Genomic DNA, 19,236 nt, shown 5'->3' on the forward strand with positions numbered 1-19,236 from the left:
TGGGTGAACCTTAAGCTATAAAACTTATGTCTCTCTATGACAGAGTACATCACGAGTCCCTTCTGAAGAAACTTTCGTCCTGTGGGTTGTCCGATATACTGTTAAACTGGTTTAGGTCATACTTAGTGGATCGAAAATCTAAAGTGGTTATAGCCGGGCATTCCTCTAAATGTTTTACAGCCGTGTCTGGGGTACCACAGGGCTCTCATCTTGGGTCCTTGCTCTTCAATATATTTATAAATGATATTGGAACTTGCTTTCAAAATTCTAAATTTTATATGTTTGCGGATGACCTAAAAATTTTCAGACCGGTCAACTCGTCTGATGACTGTGTTTTGTTGCAGAAATATTTGGATAGATTGAGCAGATGGTGTGGTATAAATGGCATGTCCCTAAATAATCAGAAATGTTATGTTATAAGCTTCACGAGAAAGAAAACAAAAATACCCAGGTCATACTACATCAACTGCGCACCGTTGACTGAGGTCGATCATATTTGCGATTTGGGAGTCACCCTTGACTGTAAGCTGAGATTCAATGTACATATTGACAACATTGTAAAGAGAAGCTTCAAGACTCTTGGATTTGTCATAAGAAGCATCAGGGAGTTTAAGTTACCCAGCACTAAAATATTATTACACAACTGTTTAGTGCGTAGCTCTCTGGAGTATTGCAGTGTCGTATGGAACCCTCACTACGATGTTTTCAATAAGCGTTTGGAGAGTGTACAAAAGAGATTTTTATGGCACCTATCTTATTCATGTAATTTGGCCAAGAAACTCCCAAACTATAAAGATCGTTTGCGATGCTTCGGTTTAGTTTCGTTAAATAACCGCAGAAAAATGCATGATGCTGTATTTTTGTATAAACTGGTCAACAGCACAATCGACAGTCCTTATCTTATTTCAAAATTAAACATTTTTGTTCCAAGAAGACTGCCCAGGTCCAAGAAATACACCCCATTTATAATGAGTCCAGCACGGTCTAATCTGGGCCTCAATTCTTCTTTGAACAGAATTGCAAGTACTTACAACGCTGTTCATAACTGCACTGTTAATGGCGATGATAGTTATATTAAGGGTGGCCAAGCTATTGATATCTTCTATGATCACCTTCATAGCTACAAAAGAAAAATACAGCACTCTGTTTTGTCCTCACACTCAATAACTCTAATAACAATTAGCTTTCGCTAATATGTCTAATATGTCTAATTTTGCAATTGTAATCGTTTTAGTTCTAATGTATTAACAATGATTTATTGGATCAGCTCTTTTTCCATAGGACTTATATTTTATGAAATTACATGACATTACCTGAATACATTATAATAGTTAATCTGGTTAACATTTATTTAAATTGTATATGAGGGATTTCATTAGGCACTGTATAAATGTTACGGATACACAATTATATTAGTAATATTGGTTATTTATGCAACTGTTATTTAATATGGGGTATTAAAACACGAACGTGGGTTTATATATGATAATAGTGTTACATGAGTGTTTTAATACCTAATTATGAACAGTTGCGTACAAGACTTTAGCTACACCCATAATATGAAACCTCTATAAATGATTCTGAAACAGTTAGCTAACATTAAAAAAGCCAGTCCTAGTAACCATTATATCATCCAAAGGAGTGTTTTTATGGAAACTGATGATATAATGTTTTACTGAATTTCATTACAATACTCGTTTGGATGATGTAATGGTTATTAGGACATTGGGTGTTTTAATGTTGGCAATAAGCTAACTGTTTTACAATCTTTAATAAAGGATTTTAATCATGGGTGTAGATAAACATATTAATACTATAATTGTGTATTTTAATTAAATTAGGGTGTAGTAAATTATGTCAAATTTTGACAAATCCTTAGAAATGTATTCAGATAAACCAACAAAATAATAATATGTCAATTCTATTAATAATATAGCAAAGGGCTAAGGACTAGAAGAAAATAACGTAAAAACAAAAAAAGGGGTGTGGAGATGTAGAATTTGTAGATCATAAATCACTTATGCCTAACATAAATTTTGTAATGAAAATAAAGTTCTCGATAGAGCACACAGATTTATATTAAAGTTTATTATTAAGTATATTACTCATGATTGCCGATTTAATTGAAATTTGGAGTACAATATGCAGTGCGATTAAACTTAAGTTTCTGTGTGTTGTTCTTCATATTTCTCTATCTCACGTTCCAATTGATTCAAGGAATTTATCAGTTGTTCTTCAGTAATGGACGGTGAATCCTCTTCAGAGGTTGCTTTGCCATCATTATTCAGCTCCTCTGGAGTTTCCACATCATTCTCTGAATCTGTTTTTGTATCTGGAATAGAAAAATATTTGTAGTGTAGATGCATAGTTCTTATTGCATGGTGAGTCTGCATATGACTATCTCTGTAAAATTGTTTTGGAAAATTAAATAGTTTGAAACAATCTGAGCATTTGGTGGTGAGGCAAAACGTGTTTATACACGCATAGACAAAAGCTGTTGAGTTTTCAAAAAACAAGTATCGATACTTTCATTAGTATTTATTCAAACAAAACAAATCTTATAACTATATTTACAATACTATGACTACATAAAATTAAAACTATCATAACGTGGAAGCGTACAAAGAATACAGGCAGCATTTCGGCGTTGGATAGATCCTGACCGACCTGATCCGTTGACCGAAATAGCTGCTGAAGATAGTACTTTGTACATTGTCCGCGCCTCTTAGCCCCACGGGATATTTATTTTTTGTAATTTATATCAAAATTAAAATTCATTTGTGACAAGAAATTTTTTCATCGAGGTATATTCGCGGTCAAGGCGCTTATTTCATGTAAGGCGCAGTAGCTATGTGATTTTTATTAAGGACGCGGCTCTAAAGAACTATGAGTTTTCATGAACTGATAATCAACAACTACATCAGAAGTGACCAATACATAGAGTCCCGAGATTGGAAAGATGTTGGAGCAGAATCTTATCATTTAACTTTATCAGATAGAAGGACATCGCGAAGGAACAAAATGTGAAATTTAATTGACGTATGCTTAACTAATTATTAGCATTAATTGTAACCAGTGGGAGGCTCCTTTGCACAGGATGCCGGCTAGATTATGGGTACTGCAATGGTGCCTATTTCTGCTGTGAAGCAGTAATGTGTAAACATTACTGTGTTTCGGTCTAAAGGGCGCCGCAGCTAGTGAAATTACTGGGCAAATGAGACTTTACATCTCGTTACAAAGTGACGAGCGCAATTCTACCTAGTGCCTCTCAGAATTTTTGGGCTTTTCAAGAATCCTGAGCGGCACTGCATTGTATTGGGCAGGGCGTATCAATTACCATCAGCTGAGCGTCCTGCTCTTCTCGTCCCGTATTTTCATAAAATATAACCCTATGCGGTTTTTTAGATACTAAGTTGACCAACTTTTGTATATACTGGAATAGCCCGCTGAGTTTGTTGCGCCCATTCTTCTCAGGCCTGAGGCATTCATTTTGGAATGGGTGGTAGTTTTTTGACTTTCAATAAGTGATTTCACATCCTATTTTGAATAAAAATATTTGAATTTGAATTTGTAATATCATAAATAAAAAAATAAAAAATTCAAAGCCGTTTTCTTATCAAGCTGCTTCTAAATTGATCAACAATGTATATCTTAACTTAAAACTATCATAAAATGTGTGCTCTGCCAATATTATACTTTACCCGTATATTCCAGGTGCAATTTAACAAACCTGTTAAAAATAAGAATTAGAAAAAGTTAATTACTCACATCCAAAGTTCATTAATACAATGATTAGCAAAATATATGAAAAACCCGATTTCAGTATCATATTTACTGCACAATGCACACGACACTCTCGAATGCTCTTTGGTTAAATATGAACTAAACAACCTACCGAGGTCTTATGTAGATTGGTATACAGGAAATAACAGATAACAATATGTAATTACAAATTCTAATACCTACTCAAAGTAGGGTTCATCGATAAGGGGTTTTACCATTAAAACCTTACAAATTACAGTGGCATAAAGTTATACCTGAGTATAAACAAAGAATATGCAAAATGTTTATAAATACACATTTTGCTTGCCTCTCGTTTACACCAAGAAACAAGTCAAAAAAAATGTTTTATACAAAACTTGTAGAATACTTGTCAAAATATTTGTTGTAAACATGTATTGCAATTGTCTGAAACATACTTTCGTTCACACTGTGTTGCCAACGAGTCTTTATACAAGTATAAATCACATTTGCGTTCACATACAGGTCTGAGTCATGTTTGATCGAGAATGATACATTGACAGCATTCACACTAAACTAAAACATACATGTTTTAAACAAGTATTGTTAATTTTATTGAAGTTTATGTATAGTACTTATTTAAAACAAGTTTTATACACTATCCATGCTTGTTGGATAAAGTTTTATACATTTACCGAACAGACCGCATTACTTTTTAAAGTGGGAAAGAAGATGACCAATGGAGTGTCAAAGAAAAAAACTTTATTAGAAATATTTAATACGATTGGTTTATTCTGACACATAACGTTTCCCGCTTTATTGTGCAAGGCTGCTTGACATTTGGAAAACTTCAGAATAATCATTGTATTGACAGTGTTGTCAACGAAATTGTCATTATTTTGCATATTCTTGGTTTATGCTCAGTTAAAACTTTGTGTTTGTATAATAAGTTTATTTGTAAGGCCGTTAAGCTCTGGCTCTTATGGATGAGTATAATTTGAAGATTATAGTGATTATTGATTGCTTAATTGCTTAATCTTTTCGTGAATAGGACTCAAGATTATGTTAAAATAATGAGCTCATTCACTCAAAAATTCTAAGTATTTGAAAAACCCAAAAATTCTGAGCGGCACTACAATTGCACTCGTCACCTTGAGACATAAGATAATAAGTCTCATTTACCCAGTAATTTCTTCCCTTCAGACCGAACCACAATAATGCTTACTGTTATCACATAGATAATGGCGAGAAAAATCTTTCGAAATAGATAGCTTAGATCAAATAGATTAACCCCTTTATTCATAATGTGCCGCTAACTTAAAACAGCTGCTAAGGAGGGTTTTTTCTCATTCTGACTACAATGACTACTGACAATAGAAAAAGACAGAGTGAGAATTAGCAATGCTTTAAGTTAGCAGACTACTATGAATGAGGGGGTAAGAAGATACCTCGTAATAATGAGCGATTAATAATGAGTAATTTTCCACGAAGCTGTGGAATGAGCTTCCTTGTGCGGTGTTTCCGGGACGATACGACATGGGTACCTTCAAGAAAAGCGCGTACACCTTCCTTAAAGGCCGGCAACGCTCTTGTGATTCCTCTGGTGTTGCAGGAGAGTGTGGGCGGCGGTGATCACTTAACACCAGGTGACCCGTACGCTCGTTTGTCCTCCTATTCCATAAAAAAAAAAAAAAAAATATTTTAAAAATCGGAATATGTTGGATGAGCGCAGCGCAGGACTGACCGTCATGACGATATTTGGGGGAGGACATTGTCCAGCAGTGGACGTCTTCCGGCTGTAATGATCATGATGATGATAATGAGAAATATTGGGTAATGAACTAAAAGCTAATAACTCAAAAATAAACAGGTAATAACAACACAGAATATTAAAGAAAATGTTAATAATGATGAAGACAATGTACTTAAAGCTAACAAATGATTTTATAGGCCCTTGGAACGCGAGTCATCATAATATGTCCGTATTAAATCACACTGATCATACTCAAAAATAAATATGTTGGTCGCATGTCATTTCTATCAGTATGATTACTGCGTGTAGTTAATATTAATATAAATTCTATTTATATAGACGTGATTTGAGTTTAAGACTCATTTAATACGAGCACTGTACGAACAATTTATAATTATCAATACGGTTACTGTTCGAACAATTTATAATTATTAATACGGGTACTGGACAAACAATTTATTATTGTTTAAATTTGTTTTTGGGACCTACTAGTGAACAACAAAATATAAAAACACAATCTCCCCCAATCCGACTGGTCCTCGTGGGGGATGAAGACCACAACCTTCCAACAATCCAAAAACGAAAAGAAAAAAATCTATATTGCAGCACTAAATACCCTTACTCTGAGAAATGAAGAAAACTTAATAGAATTGACATACGCGCTAGAACATATCAAATGGGACATCGTTGGCCTTAGCGAAGTGAGACGATTGGGAGAAAGGATTGTTTCATATCAGGATTTCTTATTATACCATATAGGGACCACTCCTGGCCATCATGGGGTTGGCTTTATTGTAAAGAAACACCTGACAAACTTTATAGAAGGGTTCATGGGCATTTCGGAGCGCATAGCAATGATGAATTTAAAGCTATCAGGATACCAAGACTCATGGTCTATTATACAAGTGTACTCACCTACAGAACAGTCAGACCTAGAAACAATAGATATATTTTATCTTGAATTAAATAAAGTCATCCGAGATCACGCTCATAAAAACTTAATAGTAATGGGAGATTTCAATGGCAGAATTGGAGACAGGCGTCCTGGACACAACACACTAGGAATATCCACATACTGCAAGAAAACCAGAAGCAGGAATGAAGAAAAAATTGTTTATTTCACTCAAGAAAACAACCTTTCCATTTTAAATACTATATATAGGAAAAACAAGAAAAGAATGTGGACTTGGATCTCACCAGACGGGAACACAAAAAACGAAATTGATTTCTTCATGACTAACAAGAAAAGTTACTTCAGCAACTTTAACGTCATTAATCAATTTAATTTCAACACCAATCATAGGATAATCAGGGCAGAATTAAAAACTAAACAACCAAAGAAACCTAGACCAAGGCAAGAACTAGTAAATGTCAAGCTCGGAAAACATAAAATGGAACAATTATCGGCCAGCCTGAGAGAGAAATTCACAAACTTTAAAGAAAAAACAAAGAACCTAAACATACAGGAAAAATACAACTGGATAGAGAATATTTATATATAACTGAATTTATTATAACTGAAACAAAAATCGCTGCAAATTCCAGTAGGGAACACAAGCAATGGCTAACAACTACCACTATTAAATTGCTAGAAAAAAGAAGCCACTTAATCAACACAAGAGATGCAAAGGACAGAAGAAAAAATCTGACAGAAATTAACAAAGAAATAAATAAAAACATAAGAATAGATAGGAACAGAAATAGAATGGAGACTATTGAAAAACATATAATAAAAGCGAGTGGTATCAAAAAAACACACAAGGAACTAAGTAAATCTGTAGACTGGGTAGTAAAAATGAAAAGCAATAGAGGAAAATGGAACCACGACAGAAATGACATATTGGATATTGCAACATCCTATTACAAAGATGAAACACTTCACCAGAAGAAATGAATTTGGCCGAGACCTCAGTTATTCCCGAAATTCTTCACGTAGAAACAGAGAAAGCAAAAGACACACTACGGAAAGACAAAGCACCAGGACCAGATGGTATAAATAACGAGATAATAATGCAAAATAAGCAGGTAATCACTCCGATCCTCACGGAAATGTTTAATGATATAATAGACACAGAAATCATCCCACAACAATGGACAGAATCAAACATTATTCTTCTATATAAAAAGGGAGATAAACACGACATCGGAAACTACCGCCCAATTAGTCTCATGTCTAATATATATAAGATATTTGCCAAGATAATTTTAAAACGGATAGAAGGAACACTAGATGAAAATCAACCCATCGAACAGGCGGGCTTTTGGAAAGGCTACTCAGTAGTCGATCACATTCATGTTGTCCGCCAGATCTTAGACAAGTATAAAGCCTATCAGCGCGAATACTACATTGCTTTTATCGACTATACCAAAGCATTCGACTCCTTGCATCACGAAAAGATATGGAAGTCCCTTAAGGAACAAGGAATCGAACAAAAATATATCCGTCTAATAAAAAATGTATATAGTCATAGTACCGCAAGAATCCAGCTAGAAAAGAAAAGTGAACCATTCAGAGTACAAAAAGGAGTCAGACAAGGAGACCCTCTATCTCCAAAGCTATTCACAGCGGTTCTTGAAACAATCTTTAGGGGCCTTAACTGGGAAAACCTCGGAATCAATGTCGACGGAGCCTCCCTAACACACTTGAGGTTCGCAGACGATATAGTGTTATTTGCTGAAACGCCGGAAAACATACAACAAATGATCCATGAATTAGCGGATGAAAGTGAGAAGATAGGCTTAAAGTTGAACCCAGAGAAAACAAAGGTTATGACAAACGGAAAGAAAACCACTATACATCTAGGAAATAACCAAATCGATTACACCGACGAATACACCTATCTGGGACAGCTAATAACACAAGATGATCCTATACCCAAAGAAGTTGAGAGAAGAATAACAAATGCCTGAAAGAGATAGGCCATGTAAGACAAAACTCTTCACATTAATGTAAAGAAAAAACTATTTAACACCTGCGTACTACCTGTCTTAATGTATGGCAGCCAAACATGGCCTTTAACACAAAATACGACGAGAAAACTGGAAACCTGCCAACATGCAATGGAAAGAAGTATGCTGAATAGGAAAAGGTCGGACAGAATAAAAAACCATTACATCAGAAAAAAGACAAAGGTCATAGACATAACATCCAAAATCAGAAGACGGAAATGGAAATGGGCAGGACACATGATAAGAGGTCAAGAGAAATGGAGCAAAATTGTAACACGCTGGTACCCTAGAGAAGGGAAAAAGAAAAGGGGCAGACCACAGAAAAGGTGGGATGATGATATTAGACAAGTAGCAGGAGTTACATGGAATAGAGTTGCACAAGATAGGCAGGAATGGAAAAGGTTGGAGGAGGCCTTTGCCGATTGGCAAATAGACCTACAAAAAATAGTTAAGTATAAGAATAGAATATATTAAGACTAGTTTAGAAAATAAAAATAAATTTGTTATATTCATAGATTTTAGATCATAATACTTTGTAAACAGATATTAAGTTGGTCTGAATAAAGGGCTCTATTATTACTAGCGAACAAGGGCCGATTCGTGCGTTATGGTCAACAGTCTAAATTTGTTTTTGGGACCAAAAAATTGGATACATGTAGGAATAAATATAATTTATTCGACCAGTACCCGTACAAATAGTCACTTCGTTGATTTTATTAGATTAAAGCTATGCATTACAGTTTTAATTTCCAGATTCCTCTAGATGTGCAAGAATAAAGTGTCGATTGTCAATCATTTACTGTTAGGTGACTAGCATGGCCTTCTTTTACCCATAAAATATATACATAATATTTTAATATAGCCTGAGCAGTTTTGGTAGGGCCCCGACAAGATGGACCGACGATCTGGTCAAGTTTGCCGGAGTACGTTGGATGAGGGCAGCGCAGGACCGATAGTCGTGGAAATCTTTGAGGGTGGCATTTGTCCAGCAGTGGACGTCTTTCGGCAGATGTTGATGATGATAGCCTGAGCTTTTAAAATACAGAGAAATAGTATATGAAAGTAATGCTTTAAATGGCAAACAAAGAAGTCGTTTACACAAATCGGCTTCATTTGCGAACATTCGCGTAACTTGGCATAGAGAAATAGATAAAGATTACCCCCTTTATTTTGAGAGTCTGATTCAATAGCTTTGACATTATACGTGCCATTTGAGAACAATTTAATAAAGCATAATGATATAATAGCAAATTATCAATGCAATAGAGCAGTACTGAGCGTATAATAGGAGATGTAATTATTATAACAATTTAATAGTTATTTGCTTAATGTGCCAGGCTTTGAGAACACTAAATTCAATATACCTAATAATAAATCTTTATTTGTTGCAAAAAAAAAATACAATTTTGCTTAAAATTACCCTCGACCCCCAAACTAGGACAGCCCGTGACATGGGGGTCAGTCTCTTCCCAGTTCTGCAATGTAAAATGTCAAAATAACAAACATCAACATATTTTAAGGTCTTACAATGGAAGTTATGCAACAAATTATGAACACAAAAACTATCTTATATATAATTTAGGGCGTGTGTTGTGTGTTAGTATTATATGCTATCGACTGTAAGGATATATTGTTTGTTTCCATTAATACCTATATAAAAACACGAAGGTAACTACCATAATTAATTATTTGGAACTAAATTGATGCTGTTATTCTAATGGGCGCTAAAGAAACAAATTCTTAAATGTTATTTATTACTTCTTTTCTATTCCGTTAGATCCTAAGTGATTTGTTGTTCTAAACGTGTTTTAAAGTTGATTTCGTCAAGAGCGTCATCTCAAGTCAATTTCCTAATATGCAATTATTGTGGTTAAGCAAATTATGAACTGCAAAGTAAATCCTGTAGATGGGGCCAAAACCTGAGAGTTGAACAAGACATACCAAGATTTACATTCGGTTCGTTACTCGGACGGTTGGCTCAGTTGGTAAGAGCGCTCGGACGGACCGGAGAAGCGCGGGTTCAAATTCCGCATCGTCCAAAAATATATGTTCCTAAAAATATTATATTTGCGGCATAAAGTTACATTTATATTTTGGCCCAATACAAACTTTAGGATTTCTTTATACGAAAACAATTCAATCGCGTCAACTGAATTTCATTAATTATTATTACATATATTATTATTATTATCAAGACGTTTCGTTGATAATAATAATATTGCAGCGACCAGGTGTCTAAAAGCTGGACTGTGGCAGTGGACAGTCAGTTATACATTGGAGAAAGCTAAACGCAGGATAACAAGCCGACTATAAAACATATGGTCTGTGTCTTCTATCGAGTCCTCTCTTGAGAAGGTCGCGGAATGGGGTAAATTGAACCTTGTCCAATTCAATCCCCAGAAGACTCAATTTTGCGCGTTTACCACTAAAAAAACCCCATTTGTCGTATCACCGCTCTTCGACAACACTCCCCTTAAAGCCTCGCCTAGTATCGGAATACTGGGTCTCGAAATCCCCACCACTCATGGAGTATTGCTGTCATCTCTGGTCTGGCGCACCCCAGTATCAGCCCGATCCATTTTACCGCGTGCAAAGCAGAGCAGCTCGAATTGTGGGGGACCCAGTGCTCTGTGAACGGCTGGATCACTTGGCGTAGCGGAGAGACGTCGCTTCATTGTGTGTCCTCTATCGCCTTTATCACGCTCCCCGTTCCGAAGAGCTGTTTAACCTGATTGCTGCCACCGAATTCCACCTTCGCACGACACGCCACAAGTAAGGTTATTATCCCCACCATCTGGATGTTTGGCGGTTTTTCAAGGAGCAGGTTATCAAGGAGCTTTTTTCCACGTACTACAAAGCTGTGGAATGAGCTTCCTTGTGCGGTGTTTCCGGGACGATACGACATGTGTACCTTCAAAAAAAGCGCGTACACCTTCCTTAAAGGCCGGCAACGCTCCTGTAATCCCTCTGGTGTTGCAAGAGAATGTGGGCGGAGGTGATCACTAATTTGTAGCGTATGTGAACACCATCGACCAAACAAAAATTCGGGTAGGTTTCACCGAAAAAATGGTGCCACGAAAAACATCATTTTTGAGTAAACGGTATAGAAAATTGCTAATACCTGGGATCCGATGATATCCAAAATAAATACACTAAATTCTTTTATAGTAAATAATTTTTTTCTTAAACCTACAACAAATGCCACTTCCGTAGCAATAAAAGGCGCGAAACTATTCACAACTTAGACAATTACTATCTCGAGCGATCATGTTACAATTTTCACTGTATAAATAAATTATGTTAAATTTATAGTGAATTGCTGTAAGCTTTATTGAAAGTGATTTGTTGGAAATAAATAGCATTTCTTTTTTTTTCTTGTTATGTTATCAAAACTGATTACTGTAACTTGAGTGACATTTTTTACAATCTATAGAATATATAAAAATCTTGTGTCATAATTTTAGTATACTATACGTATATATTTTTTAACGCAATTGTTATTATAAATTATTTATATGGCATTACAACATATTTTAGCGTGTCAGCTAGCTAGTAATCTATATATATAAAAATGAATTGGTGTTCGTTAGTCTCGCTAAAACTCGAGAACCGATGGACCGATTTGGCTAATTTTGGTCTTGAATTATTTTTGGAAGTCCAGGGAAGGTTTAAAAGGTGAATTAATAGGAAAACGCTCAGAATTAAATAAAAACAACAATTTTGTTTTTTCTTTGATGTGACCCCGTCGTTCAGAAATCAAATTAAAAGAATAGTTTAAAATTAATAACATATAAGAATTATTATATCTTTCTAACTTTTTCAGGTAAAAAATAAACCTAATTTTGGCTAACTACGGTTGGTAGATGAAAAACAGTTCTATTCTATTCTATTCTTTCTACTGTGGCTTCTGTGGAAGATATACCACAGATTTGCCAGAATCACGTTAGATTAGACTACCAAGCTTTGATTATGTGTCTTCTAAGTTTAACGGTAATAATCGGTGTTCAGATTACATAAAGTTTAATTTTCTAATAATATCTGAAACAAATTATATACATGCTTGTAAGACTATAAACGACATACACAAATAGAAATACTTAAATAATTAATTAATATAAGTACTAAATAATATTTACAACTTAATCTTATTTATTTTAATATATTTACACAAAATATTTACAAAAGGAGTGTAAACTAGGGAGAGGAGACATTTAACGGAGGTTGGACGGGGGACTTCAGCGGGTATATAATTGTGCAGAGAAGATTGCATTAAGGGACAGCTAAAGAATAAATGATCCATGTTTCCCTCATCAAGGCCACAATCACATAGAGAATGATCCCTAATTCTAAGTTTAGCTAGAAAGACTGGAGTGCAGGCATGGTTTAAACGTAAGCGGCATATAGTTGAGATTATTGTTTTATTATGAATCCTACATTTTGAGAACCAAGGTTTTTGAGGAATTTCTGGTTGGAGTTCTCCATAAAATTTACCTTTTAAAGTTTTGGAAACTTGCCAAATGTTTGACCAACTCTCATACATCTTGGGTTTCAGGGTAGAGCACAAGTCGTGAGTGAATATTTCAGAATACTGAAAGGAACCTGAATGAGCAGCTGATCTAGCACAGGCATCTGCATTTTCATTACCAGAGATGCCCATGTGACCTGGAATCCAAGCTAAAACTATGTTAATTTTGAGTTCATAGCACTATTTCAAAGTTTCTCTTATTTTGAGAATGATGGGAAACAGACTTTTTGACTTAAACGGATTTGAGAGAATTGATTGGAGGCAACTTTTAGAGTCTGAAAGAAAAGAAACGAGTTTGCGTAAATCAAACAGCCATAATATTGTCATTCGAGCTGACAAAACACCTGCCGATGAACCCACAAGGAGGTTTTATTCACCCATCATTGACGAAGTGGCTGTTTTTATTGTGGGAGAAAATTTACAATCTAAAACAACTATTCTTATTTCCAATATTTGTTTTGTATGGACATATTTTCTATTATTGACAAATTCATTAAAAACATTAGTCTGTTTATTATATACAGAACAACGTATGTCGGGTCAGCTAGTATTATAATATAAATTGCCAGCAGGTTTTCAATATCTGCCATTTGATAGATATACATATCTGTAGATTGGTAACATAGTTCAAAATCAGTCTGACCAGGGTATCAGAAAATATGAAGACTGTTTTAATTTTGACTTTAGCACTTTTTACGTTTTCATTGATAAGCACTAGGAAAACTGAGAATGTTACTCAAGAAGCAGTTACAAAAGAAGCTCCAGATAATGACTTTAATCTGACAGATGTCATGACGCAATGTAATGAAAGCTTCCGAATTCAAATGTGTAAGTATTTTTAAAAAAAGAAAGAAACGTCAAGTTAAACCACGGACTAATAAAAAAGAAGGACTCCGCTCCGTGATATTAGCAAGTGAAGCACCGTTATGTTAGTGTGTGTGCGGTTACGGGGGATACTAGTTAGGTACACAATTTTTTCTCCCTTAAATAATCATATAGGGCCACAAATACTTACATATTATCATTTTTATACTTTTACACAACGCATGACGGCATTTTTATAATATTTTATTGAGACGCAAACTGATCTGTCACAGACGATGACAATTCTCAAGTGTGTGCGCGGGGCTATGTTTTTACACGTTAATCGGCATGTTTTGTTGCTACACTGTTATGTAAGGTGACACGGAGTCCTTATTTTTTTACTAGTCCGTGAGTTAAACTTGCCTGCTCATTAAAGGCAGCGAAATAATTAGGATATAATTCAATTCAATTAATGTAAATTATTGTAACAGACCAAAATTTAAAATTCGCACCTTAGAACATGTCATGTGAGATTTCTTCCATGTTCATCTTAGTATTATTGAAACAGACATAGTAATAAGACTCTGTGTTATGTATGTTTTGATTGTTTGACTATTATTTAGTTGTTGTATAAAATATATATTAAATTTATATTTAATTAATTAATATTTTAATTTGTACACTGTACATATATGTGGACAATTAAGTAGTAAGTTTCTGGGTTTACTATTTGTAATTAAATTATTTAAAACATCAGTTATGGTATTTGAAAATGGAATACGCCGAGAGCGGGTTATATTTTAGTTTGTTTTTTATGTTGTCATCGGTGACGAAACGGTTAAAAGCAATATACCCAATATTTTTTTTTATGGAAAAAGGAGGACAAACGACCGTACGGGTATTAAGTGATCACCGCCGCCCACATTATCTTGCAACACTGGAAGAATCACAGGAGTGTTGCCGGCCTTTAAGGAAGGTGTACGCGCTTTTATTGAAGGTACCCATGTCGGAAACACTGCACAAGGAAGCTCATTCCACAGCTTTGTAGTACGTGGAAGAAAGCCCCTTGAAAAGCGCACTGTGAAAAACCTCCTCACATCCAGATGGTTGGGATGATATCCTAATTTGTGGCGTGTCATGACGGTGGAATTTGGCGGCAGGAAGCAGGTGAAACAGCTTTTCGGAACACTCCCCGTGATAAATGCGGTAGAAGACGCACAATGAAGCGACGTCTCTACGCATCGCCAAGTGATCCAGCCGTTCACAGAGCGCTGGGTCCCCGACAATTAGAACTGCTCTGCGTTGCACGCGGTCTATATTGTGTTTATATTGCTTTCAACCTAAAAGAAAAAACCAATCGGCCGAATAAAGAAAAAGCACGAGACGATAAATAAGATTAACGCTCGAAAAATGACCGTAGATTGGTATGTAAAAACGTGCTAATGAAAAAGTTACGTACTCGCAGCAAAGTTGTCCTTTATCATGATAACACGTTTTGAAGGCCTCAAATAACACAAAGAACTGGTGACACCATTTCTTATATTTTTTGTAACTTTTAAAATTAAAGATAAACTAATAAGGAAGGAATAAGATTTGACATTCCCGAAGAGGCGATGAATGCGTTCAAAGAAGCCATTCAAAATGTCCCTCGGAGAGACAAATGCTTCTAGCTATGGTTCCAAAAAATGCAAAAGTGTGTGAATAATGAAGGGTACTTTGAAAAACAATAAATATATCATAAACATATCTGACATTATTTATGAGAATCCAAAAATTTACAGTATGTTATGTATAATTATGCAGTATTATTGATTTATCTTATTATTTTCAGCATACTTGGAAGCATTAAATGTAAGTGGTAGTATACCAGATGAAACAGATAAAACACCTAAGGTAATAAGCTCATATTTTTACAATTTTTATTTGAAAAATTCATAACTATGTTGTCTACCGATACGCTGCTGATATTAATTCTTAAATTATTTATTTTTATACATACTTGTTACATACAATTGCGGTACACATATAATATTATAATATTATTTATAAATATCTCATGTTATAATGTACAAAACTTGAACAAAAAAACACTAATAGGACATCTGGATTCGAACTGAGGTCTTCTGCTTTCCGGATCACCCAATTTCCCATCTGAGCTATTACAGTCTTGTATATATTTGTATTCTAATGTTATTGTAGTTTCTTATTAAAACACGGATAAAACTACATTTTTTTAAATAGATTTTTTTTTTTTTGTTTTTGAGACCTACTAGTTAATAAGGGCCGATTCGCTGAGATAACAATTAGTTGCTTGAATCGAATTATAGATATAGTATCACTAGTGATTTTATAATTCACGGCTTTGACAATATACCTGCGTGTGTATGTGTACACAATATACCCTCTGTTTTTTCATTTAATAACCGCTTTTTTAATAATTTCAAGGGATTTATTTGATGTAGAATTCAACTTCATTTTTACACGCGTTTCTTAGAAAAAGTGACTCGAACGGTGGAAAGAATCCTAAAATGCTATTTTAAACTTCAGTGTTTCCTGAGATGCGTGCTAGAGAAGACTAAGGTATTATCAGAAGATGGCGAATTTGACGTGGAGCGAACAGCTGATGTCCTCAGCATGGTGAGGCATGGCACTGCTAAGAATGATGTTGAGGAGATGGCGAACCGATGTTCAGATAGACGTAAGTTTTACTCGATACAGATGTTATATTACATAATATTAAACAAGTATTTTATAAGCACTTACACCGGGTACACGTGCTCATGTGTACCCGGACGAAGTTGCGAAGTCATACGTACACAACCATGGCGATTTCTGTACTAGACTGGTAGGTATGTATTTTTTATTTTTATGGAAAAGGAGGACAAACGAGCGTTAAGTCACGGGTGTTAAGTAATCACCACACATAGGAGCGTTGCCGGCCTTTAACAAAGGTGTACGCGGTTTTTTTTTAAGGTATCCATGTCGTATCATCCCGAAACACCGCACAAGGAAGCTCATTCCACAGCTTTGTAGGAAGAAAGCTCCTTGACAACCGCACTGTGGAGGATGATAGGGATGATATCCTAATTTGTTGGGTGTCGTGCGAAGGTAGATACGGCAGCAGGAATCAGTCGAAACAGCTCGTCGGAACACTCCCCGTGATAAATGCGGTAGAAGACACAAAATGAAGCGACGTGTCTACGCAACGCCAAGTGAACTGGCCGTTCACAAAGCACTGGGTACCCGACAATTCGACAATACGGGGGTGCGCCAGATCAGAGATGACAGCAATACTCCGTATATGGCCGGACCTGCGCTTTGTATAGCGTTAGAATGTGGGCCGGCTTGAAGTATTGCCGTGCTCTATTTATGACTCCCAGCTTCCTCGAAGCCAATTTGGCTTTGCCCTCCAGATGGAAACGTAACCCCGAAACAGAACCAGAGGGTATGTATGTGTGTGTGGCTATGTTTTATTCTATCTAGTAGCTATAATATATCTATAGCTAGTTGTACTATTGGTTACTTCAAGCTAATAACTTGTGCCATGTTTTCATTTCTTATTGATTAAAGTCTTCATAAGTCATTTCACATTCCAGAAGAAATTATTTTTTTCATCAATGTTGTTTTATAAGCGAGCGTACAAGTCATCTGAAATTAAGGCTAGGTTGCATCATATGAGCTGTTATAGTTACGGTTTAAGTCAAATTTATCGTGAACAGTAACGCTGACTTAAACATAGACTGCGGACTGTGTTGCACCATCGCATTCCTTGGGATAGTTAAAGTAAGAGATAAAAGGTGAAATATCAAGTCTTTAGAGACTGAGCGTTTGGAGATTAAATAAAACAACTGCTTGACTGTGAGGAATATGTGGAAGATATGATTTATTTGAAAGTTACATGATATATATACAAAATCCTTAAAACTAGTTACCCAATTACAATTGTTACTTAAAAAATATTTACAAGTTCAGAAAATACACACCAATACTAAAGCTTACATTTTAACCAATAGTAAAACGTTTCATTCAATAAGAATTGAGAATAATATTATGTGTTCTATCTCGCTCTAAAACTAATGCTATAGCAGTAAGCCGGCCAGAGAGCGCGGTTTGTGTAAACTCGCGTCGAGCCTAGATCATACGATGTCAATGAGCATTCAGCACCTACTCTGTCGCTCATAGGACGCTCGGCCTTGCTGTGCGGTTCATCACGCGAGTATATCATGCGATCACGTGAGTATATCTGCGGTCGTCGAGAGAACGTGACGATGCTCGTACATCTATGAGATGACTACTGGTGATCTGTATGATTCTATGAATTGATGTACAGCATTATGAAATGGTTCTTATCAGAGCTAATATTACGTTATATAAAATAAAATGTTCTTTTCAGAACGAATCTTTCGGCATACGCTTATTACAGTTATTATGCACGATTACTATTTCTACGATCTATAATGCTACGTTACAAGTTAGATATTAGACATTTGTATTAATTGATATTATTGGTTGTAGGTACAGCTACAAGTCAATATCGAATATATATTTGAAACTTTTAACAGGTCGCTATTTAGCTATTTAAGTACAATGCTATGATTACATTAGCTATTTAATATTAACAATAGCTTTAACGGGCGATCGGAACGTTACGGTTAACAGTTAAAGTTATGAGACGTCATCTAAAATTTGTCAAATGGTGCAACACATATTTTGCTTAACCGGTAATTTAACATGATTGTTATTGCTAAAATTAGTTGATGCAACCCACCCTTCGTGTTCCCCGCAGCCTGTAAAGAATACACACGACCATGAGTGCCCATGTCGTATAGACCTGTAATTACCACACTGGAAAGCTCTTCTGTTTAGTATAATTTTTTTTGAAGTGAATGCTTTTTTAGCGGCGTTGAACATTTTTCTTGGGATGGGTATAAAATGTTAAACTCGCGTCAGGACACGTGTCCTGATCGAAAATTGGTAAGACTATTCTATACAGTGTTTTGGTACCAGGCAATCATAGTGGAAGAAGAGAATGTCTTATGTATGACACGAGTATACCTTAATATATTAAATGTGCAACCTGTATTTTTTTCAAAGTTAAATGCACCATTGGACGGATGTGACGTGGTTACAAGTGCAGGATTAAAAATATATCAATTTGTGGTCTTTACATTTAGTTTTCACCATCAGCATTTATAGGGCGAAGAACCACAAATAGCCTCTTTTAAATGATTTTCTTATTTTATTTTCAGCGGAGAAGTGTCAATGCGAGAGGTCGTATAACTATTTAAAATGTCTCATTGAAGCAGATTTAGAGAGACACAAAATGGAATAAGCGATGTATAAACTACAGTAATTATTGATGAACCACGACATTAAGATTTAAATGAAGCAAAGAAAAAAAATAAAAAAAATGTTCACCATAATTAAATATTTACTATGCACGAAACATTGTTTTAGTTTATAG

At 35.3% G+C, this 19,236-nt stretch overlaps 1 protein-coding gene and 1 long non-coding RNA gene across 2 annotated transcripts; one reads left to right on the forward strand and one right to left on the reverse strand.

The window, feature by feature from the left end:
* Positions 1-2,053: 2,053 nt before the first annotated feature.
* Positions 2,054-3,911, reverse strand: LOC126967471 (uncharacterized). The gene is made up of 2 exons (XR_007730001.1): positions 3,769-3,911; positions 2,054-2,332 (listed from the first exon to the last, which is right to left on the reverse strand). It is a non-coding gene; the product is annotated as an uncharacterized LOC126967471 (long non-coding RNA).
* A 9,716-nt stretch (positions 3,912-13,627) lies between these two features.
* LOC126979530 (general odorant-binding protein 84a) lies at positions 13,628-19,104 on the forward strand. The gene is made up of 4 exons (XM_050828865.1): positions 13,628-13,796; positions 15,604-15,665; positions 16,320-16,470; positions 19,022-19,104. Exons 1-4 carry the CDS (start codon positions 13,628-13,630, stop codon positions 19,102-19,104), a joined length of 465 nt encoding a protein of 154 aa, XP_050684822.1.
* The last annotated feature ends 132 nt before the right edge of the window (positions 19,105-19,236 follow it).

This window comes from Leptidea sinapis, chromosome 1 (genome assembly GCF_905404315.1).
Source record: "Leptidea sinapis chromosome 1, ilLepSina1.1, whole genome shotgun sequence".
Taxonomy (NCBI): domain Eukaryota; kingdom Metazoa; phylum Arthropoda; class Insecta; order Lepidoptera; family Pieridae; genus Leptidea; species Leptidea sinapis.

What these genes read in the sequence shown, in the direction of transcription:
- LOC126979530 (XM_050828865.1), top strand. Translation starts at nt 13,628, where the DNA reads ATGAAGACTGTTTTAATTTTGACTTTAGCACTTTTTACGTTTTCATTG. An exon ending in AAGCTTCCGAATTCAAATGT is followed by an intron (nt 13,797 to 15,603) that starts GTAAGTATTTTT and finishes TATTATTTTCAG; the next exon opens with CATACTTGGAAGCATTAAAT. An exon ending in GAACCGATGTTCAGATAGAC is followed by an intron (nt 16,471 to 19,021) that starts GTAAGTTTTACT and finishes TTTTATTTTCAG; the next exon opens with CGGAGAAGTGTCAATGCGAG.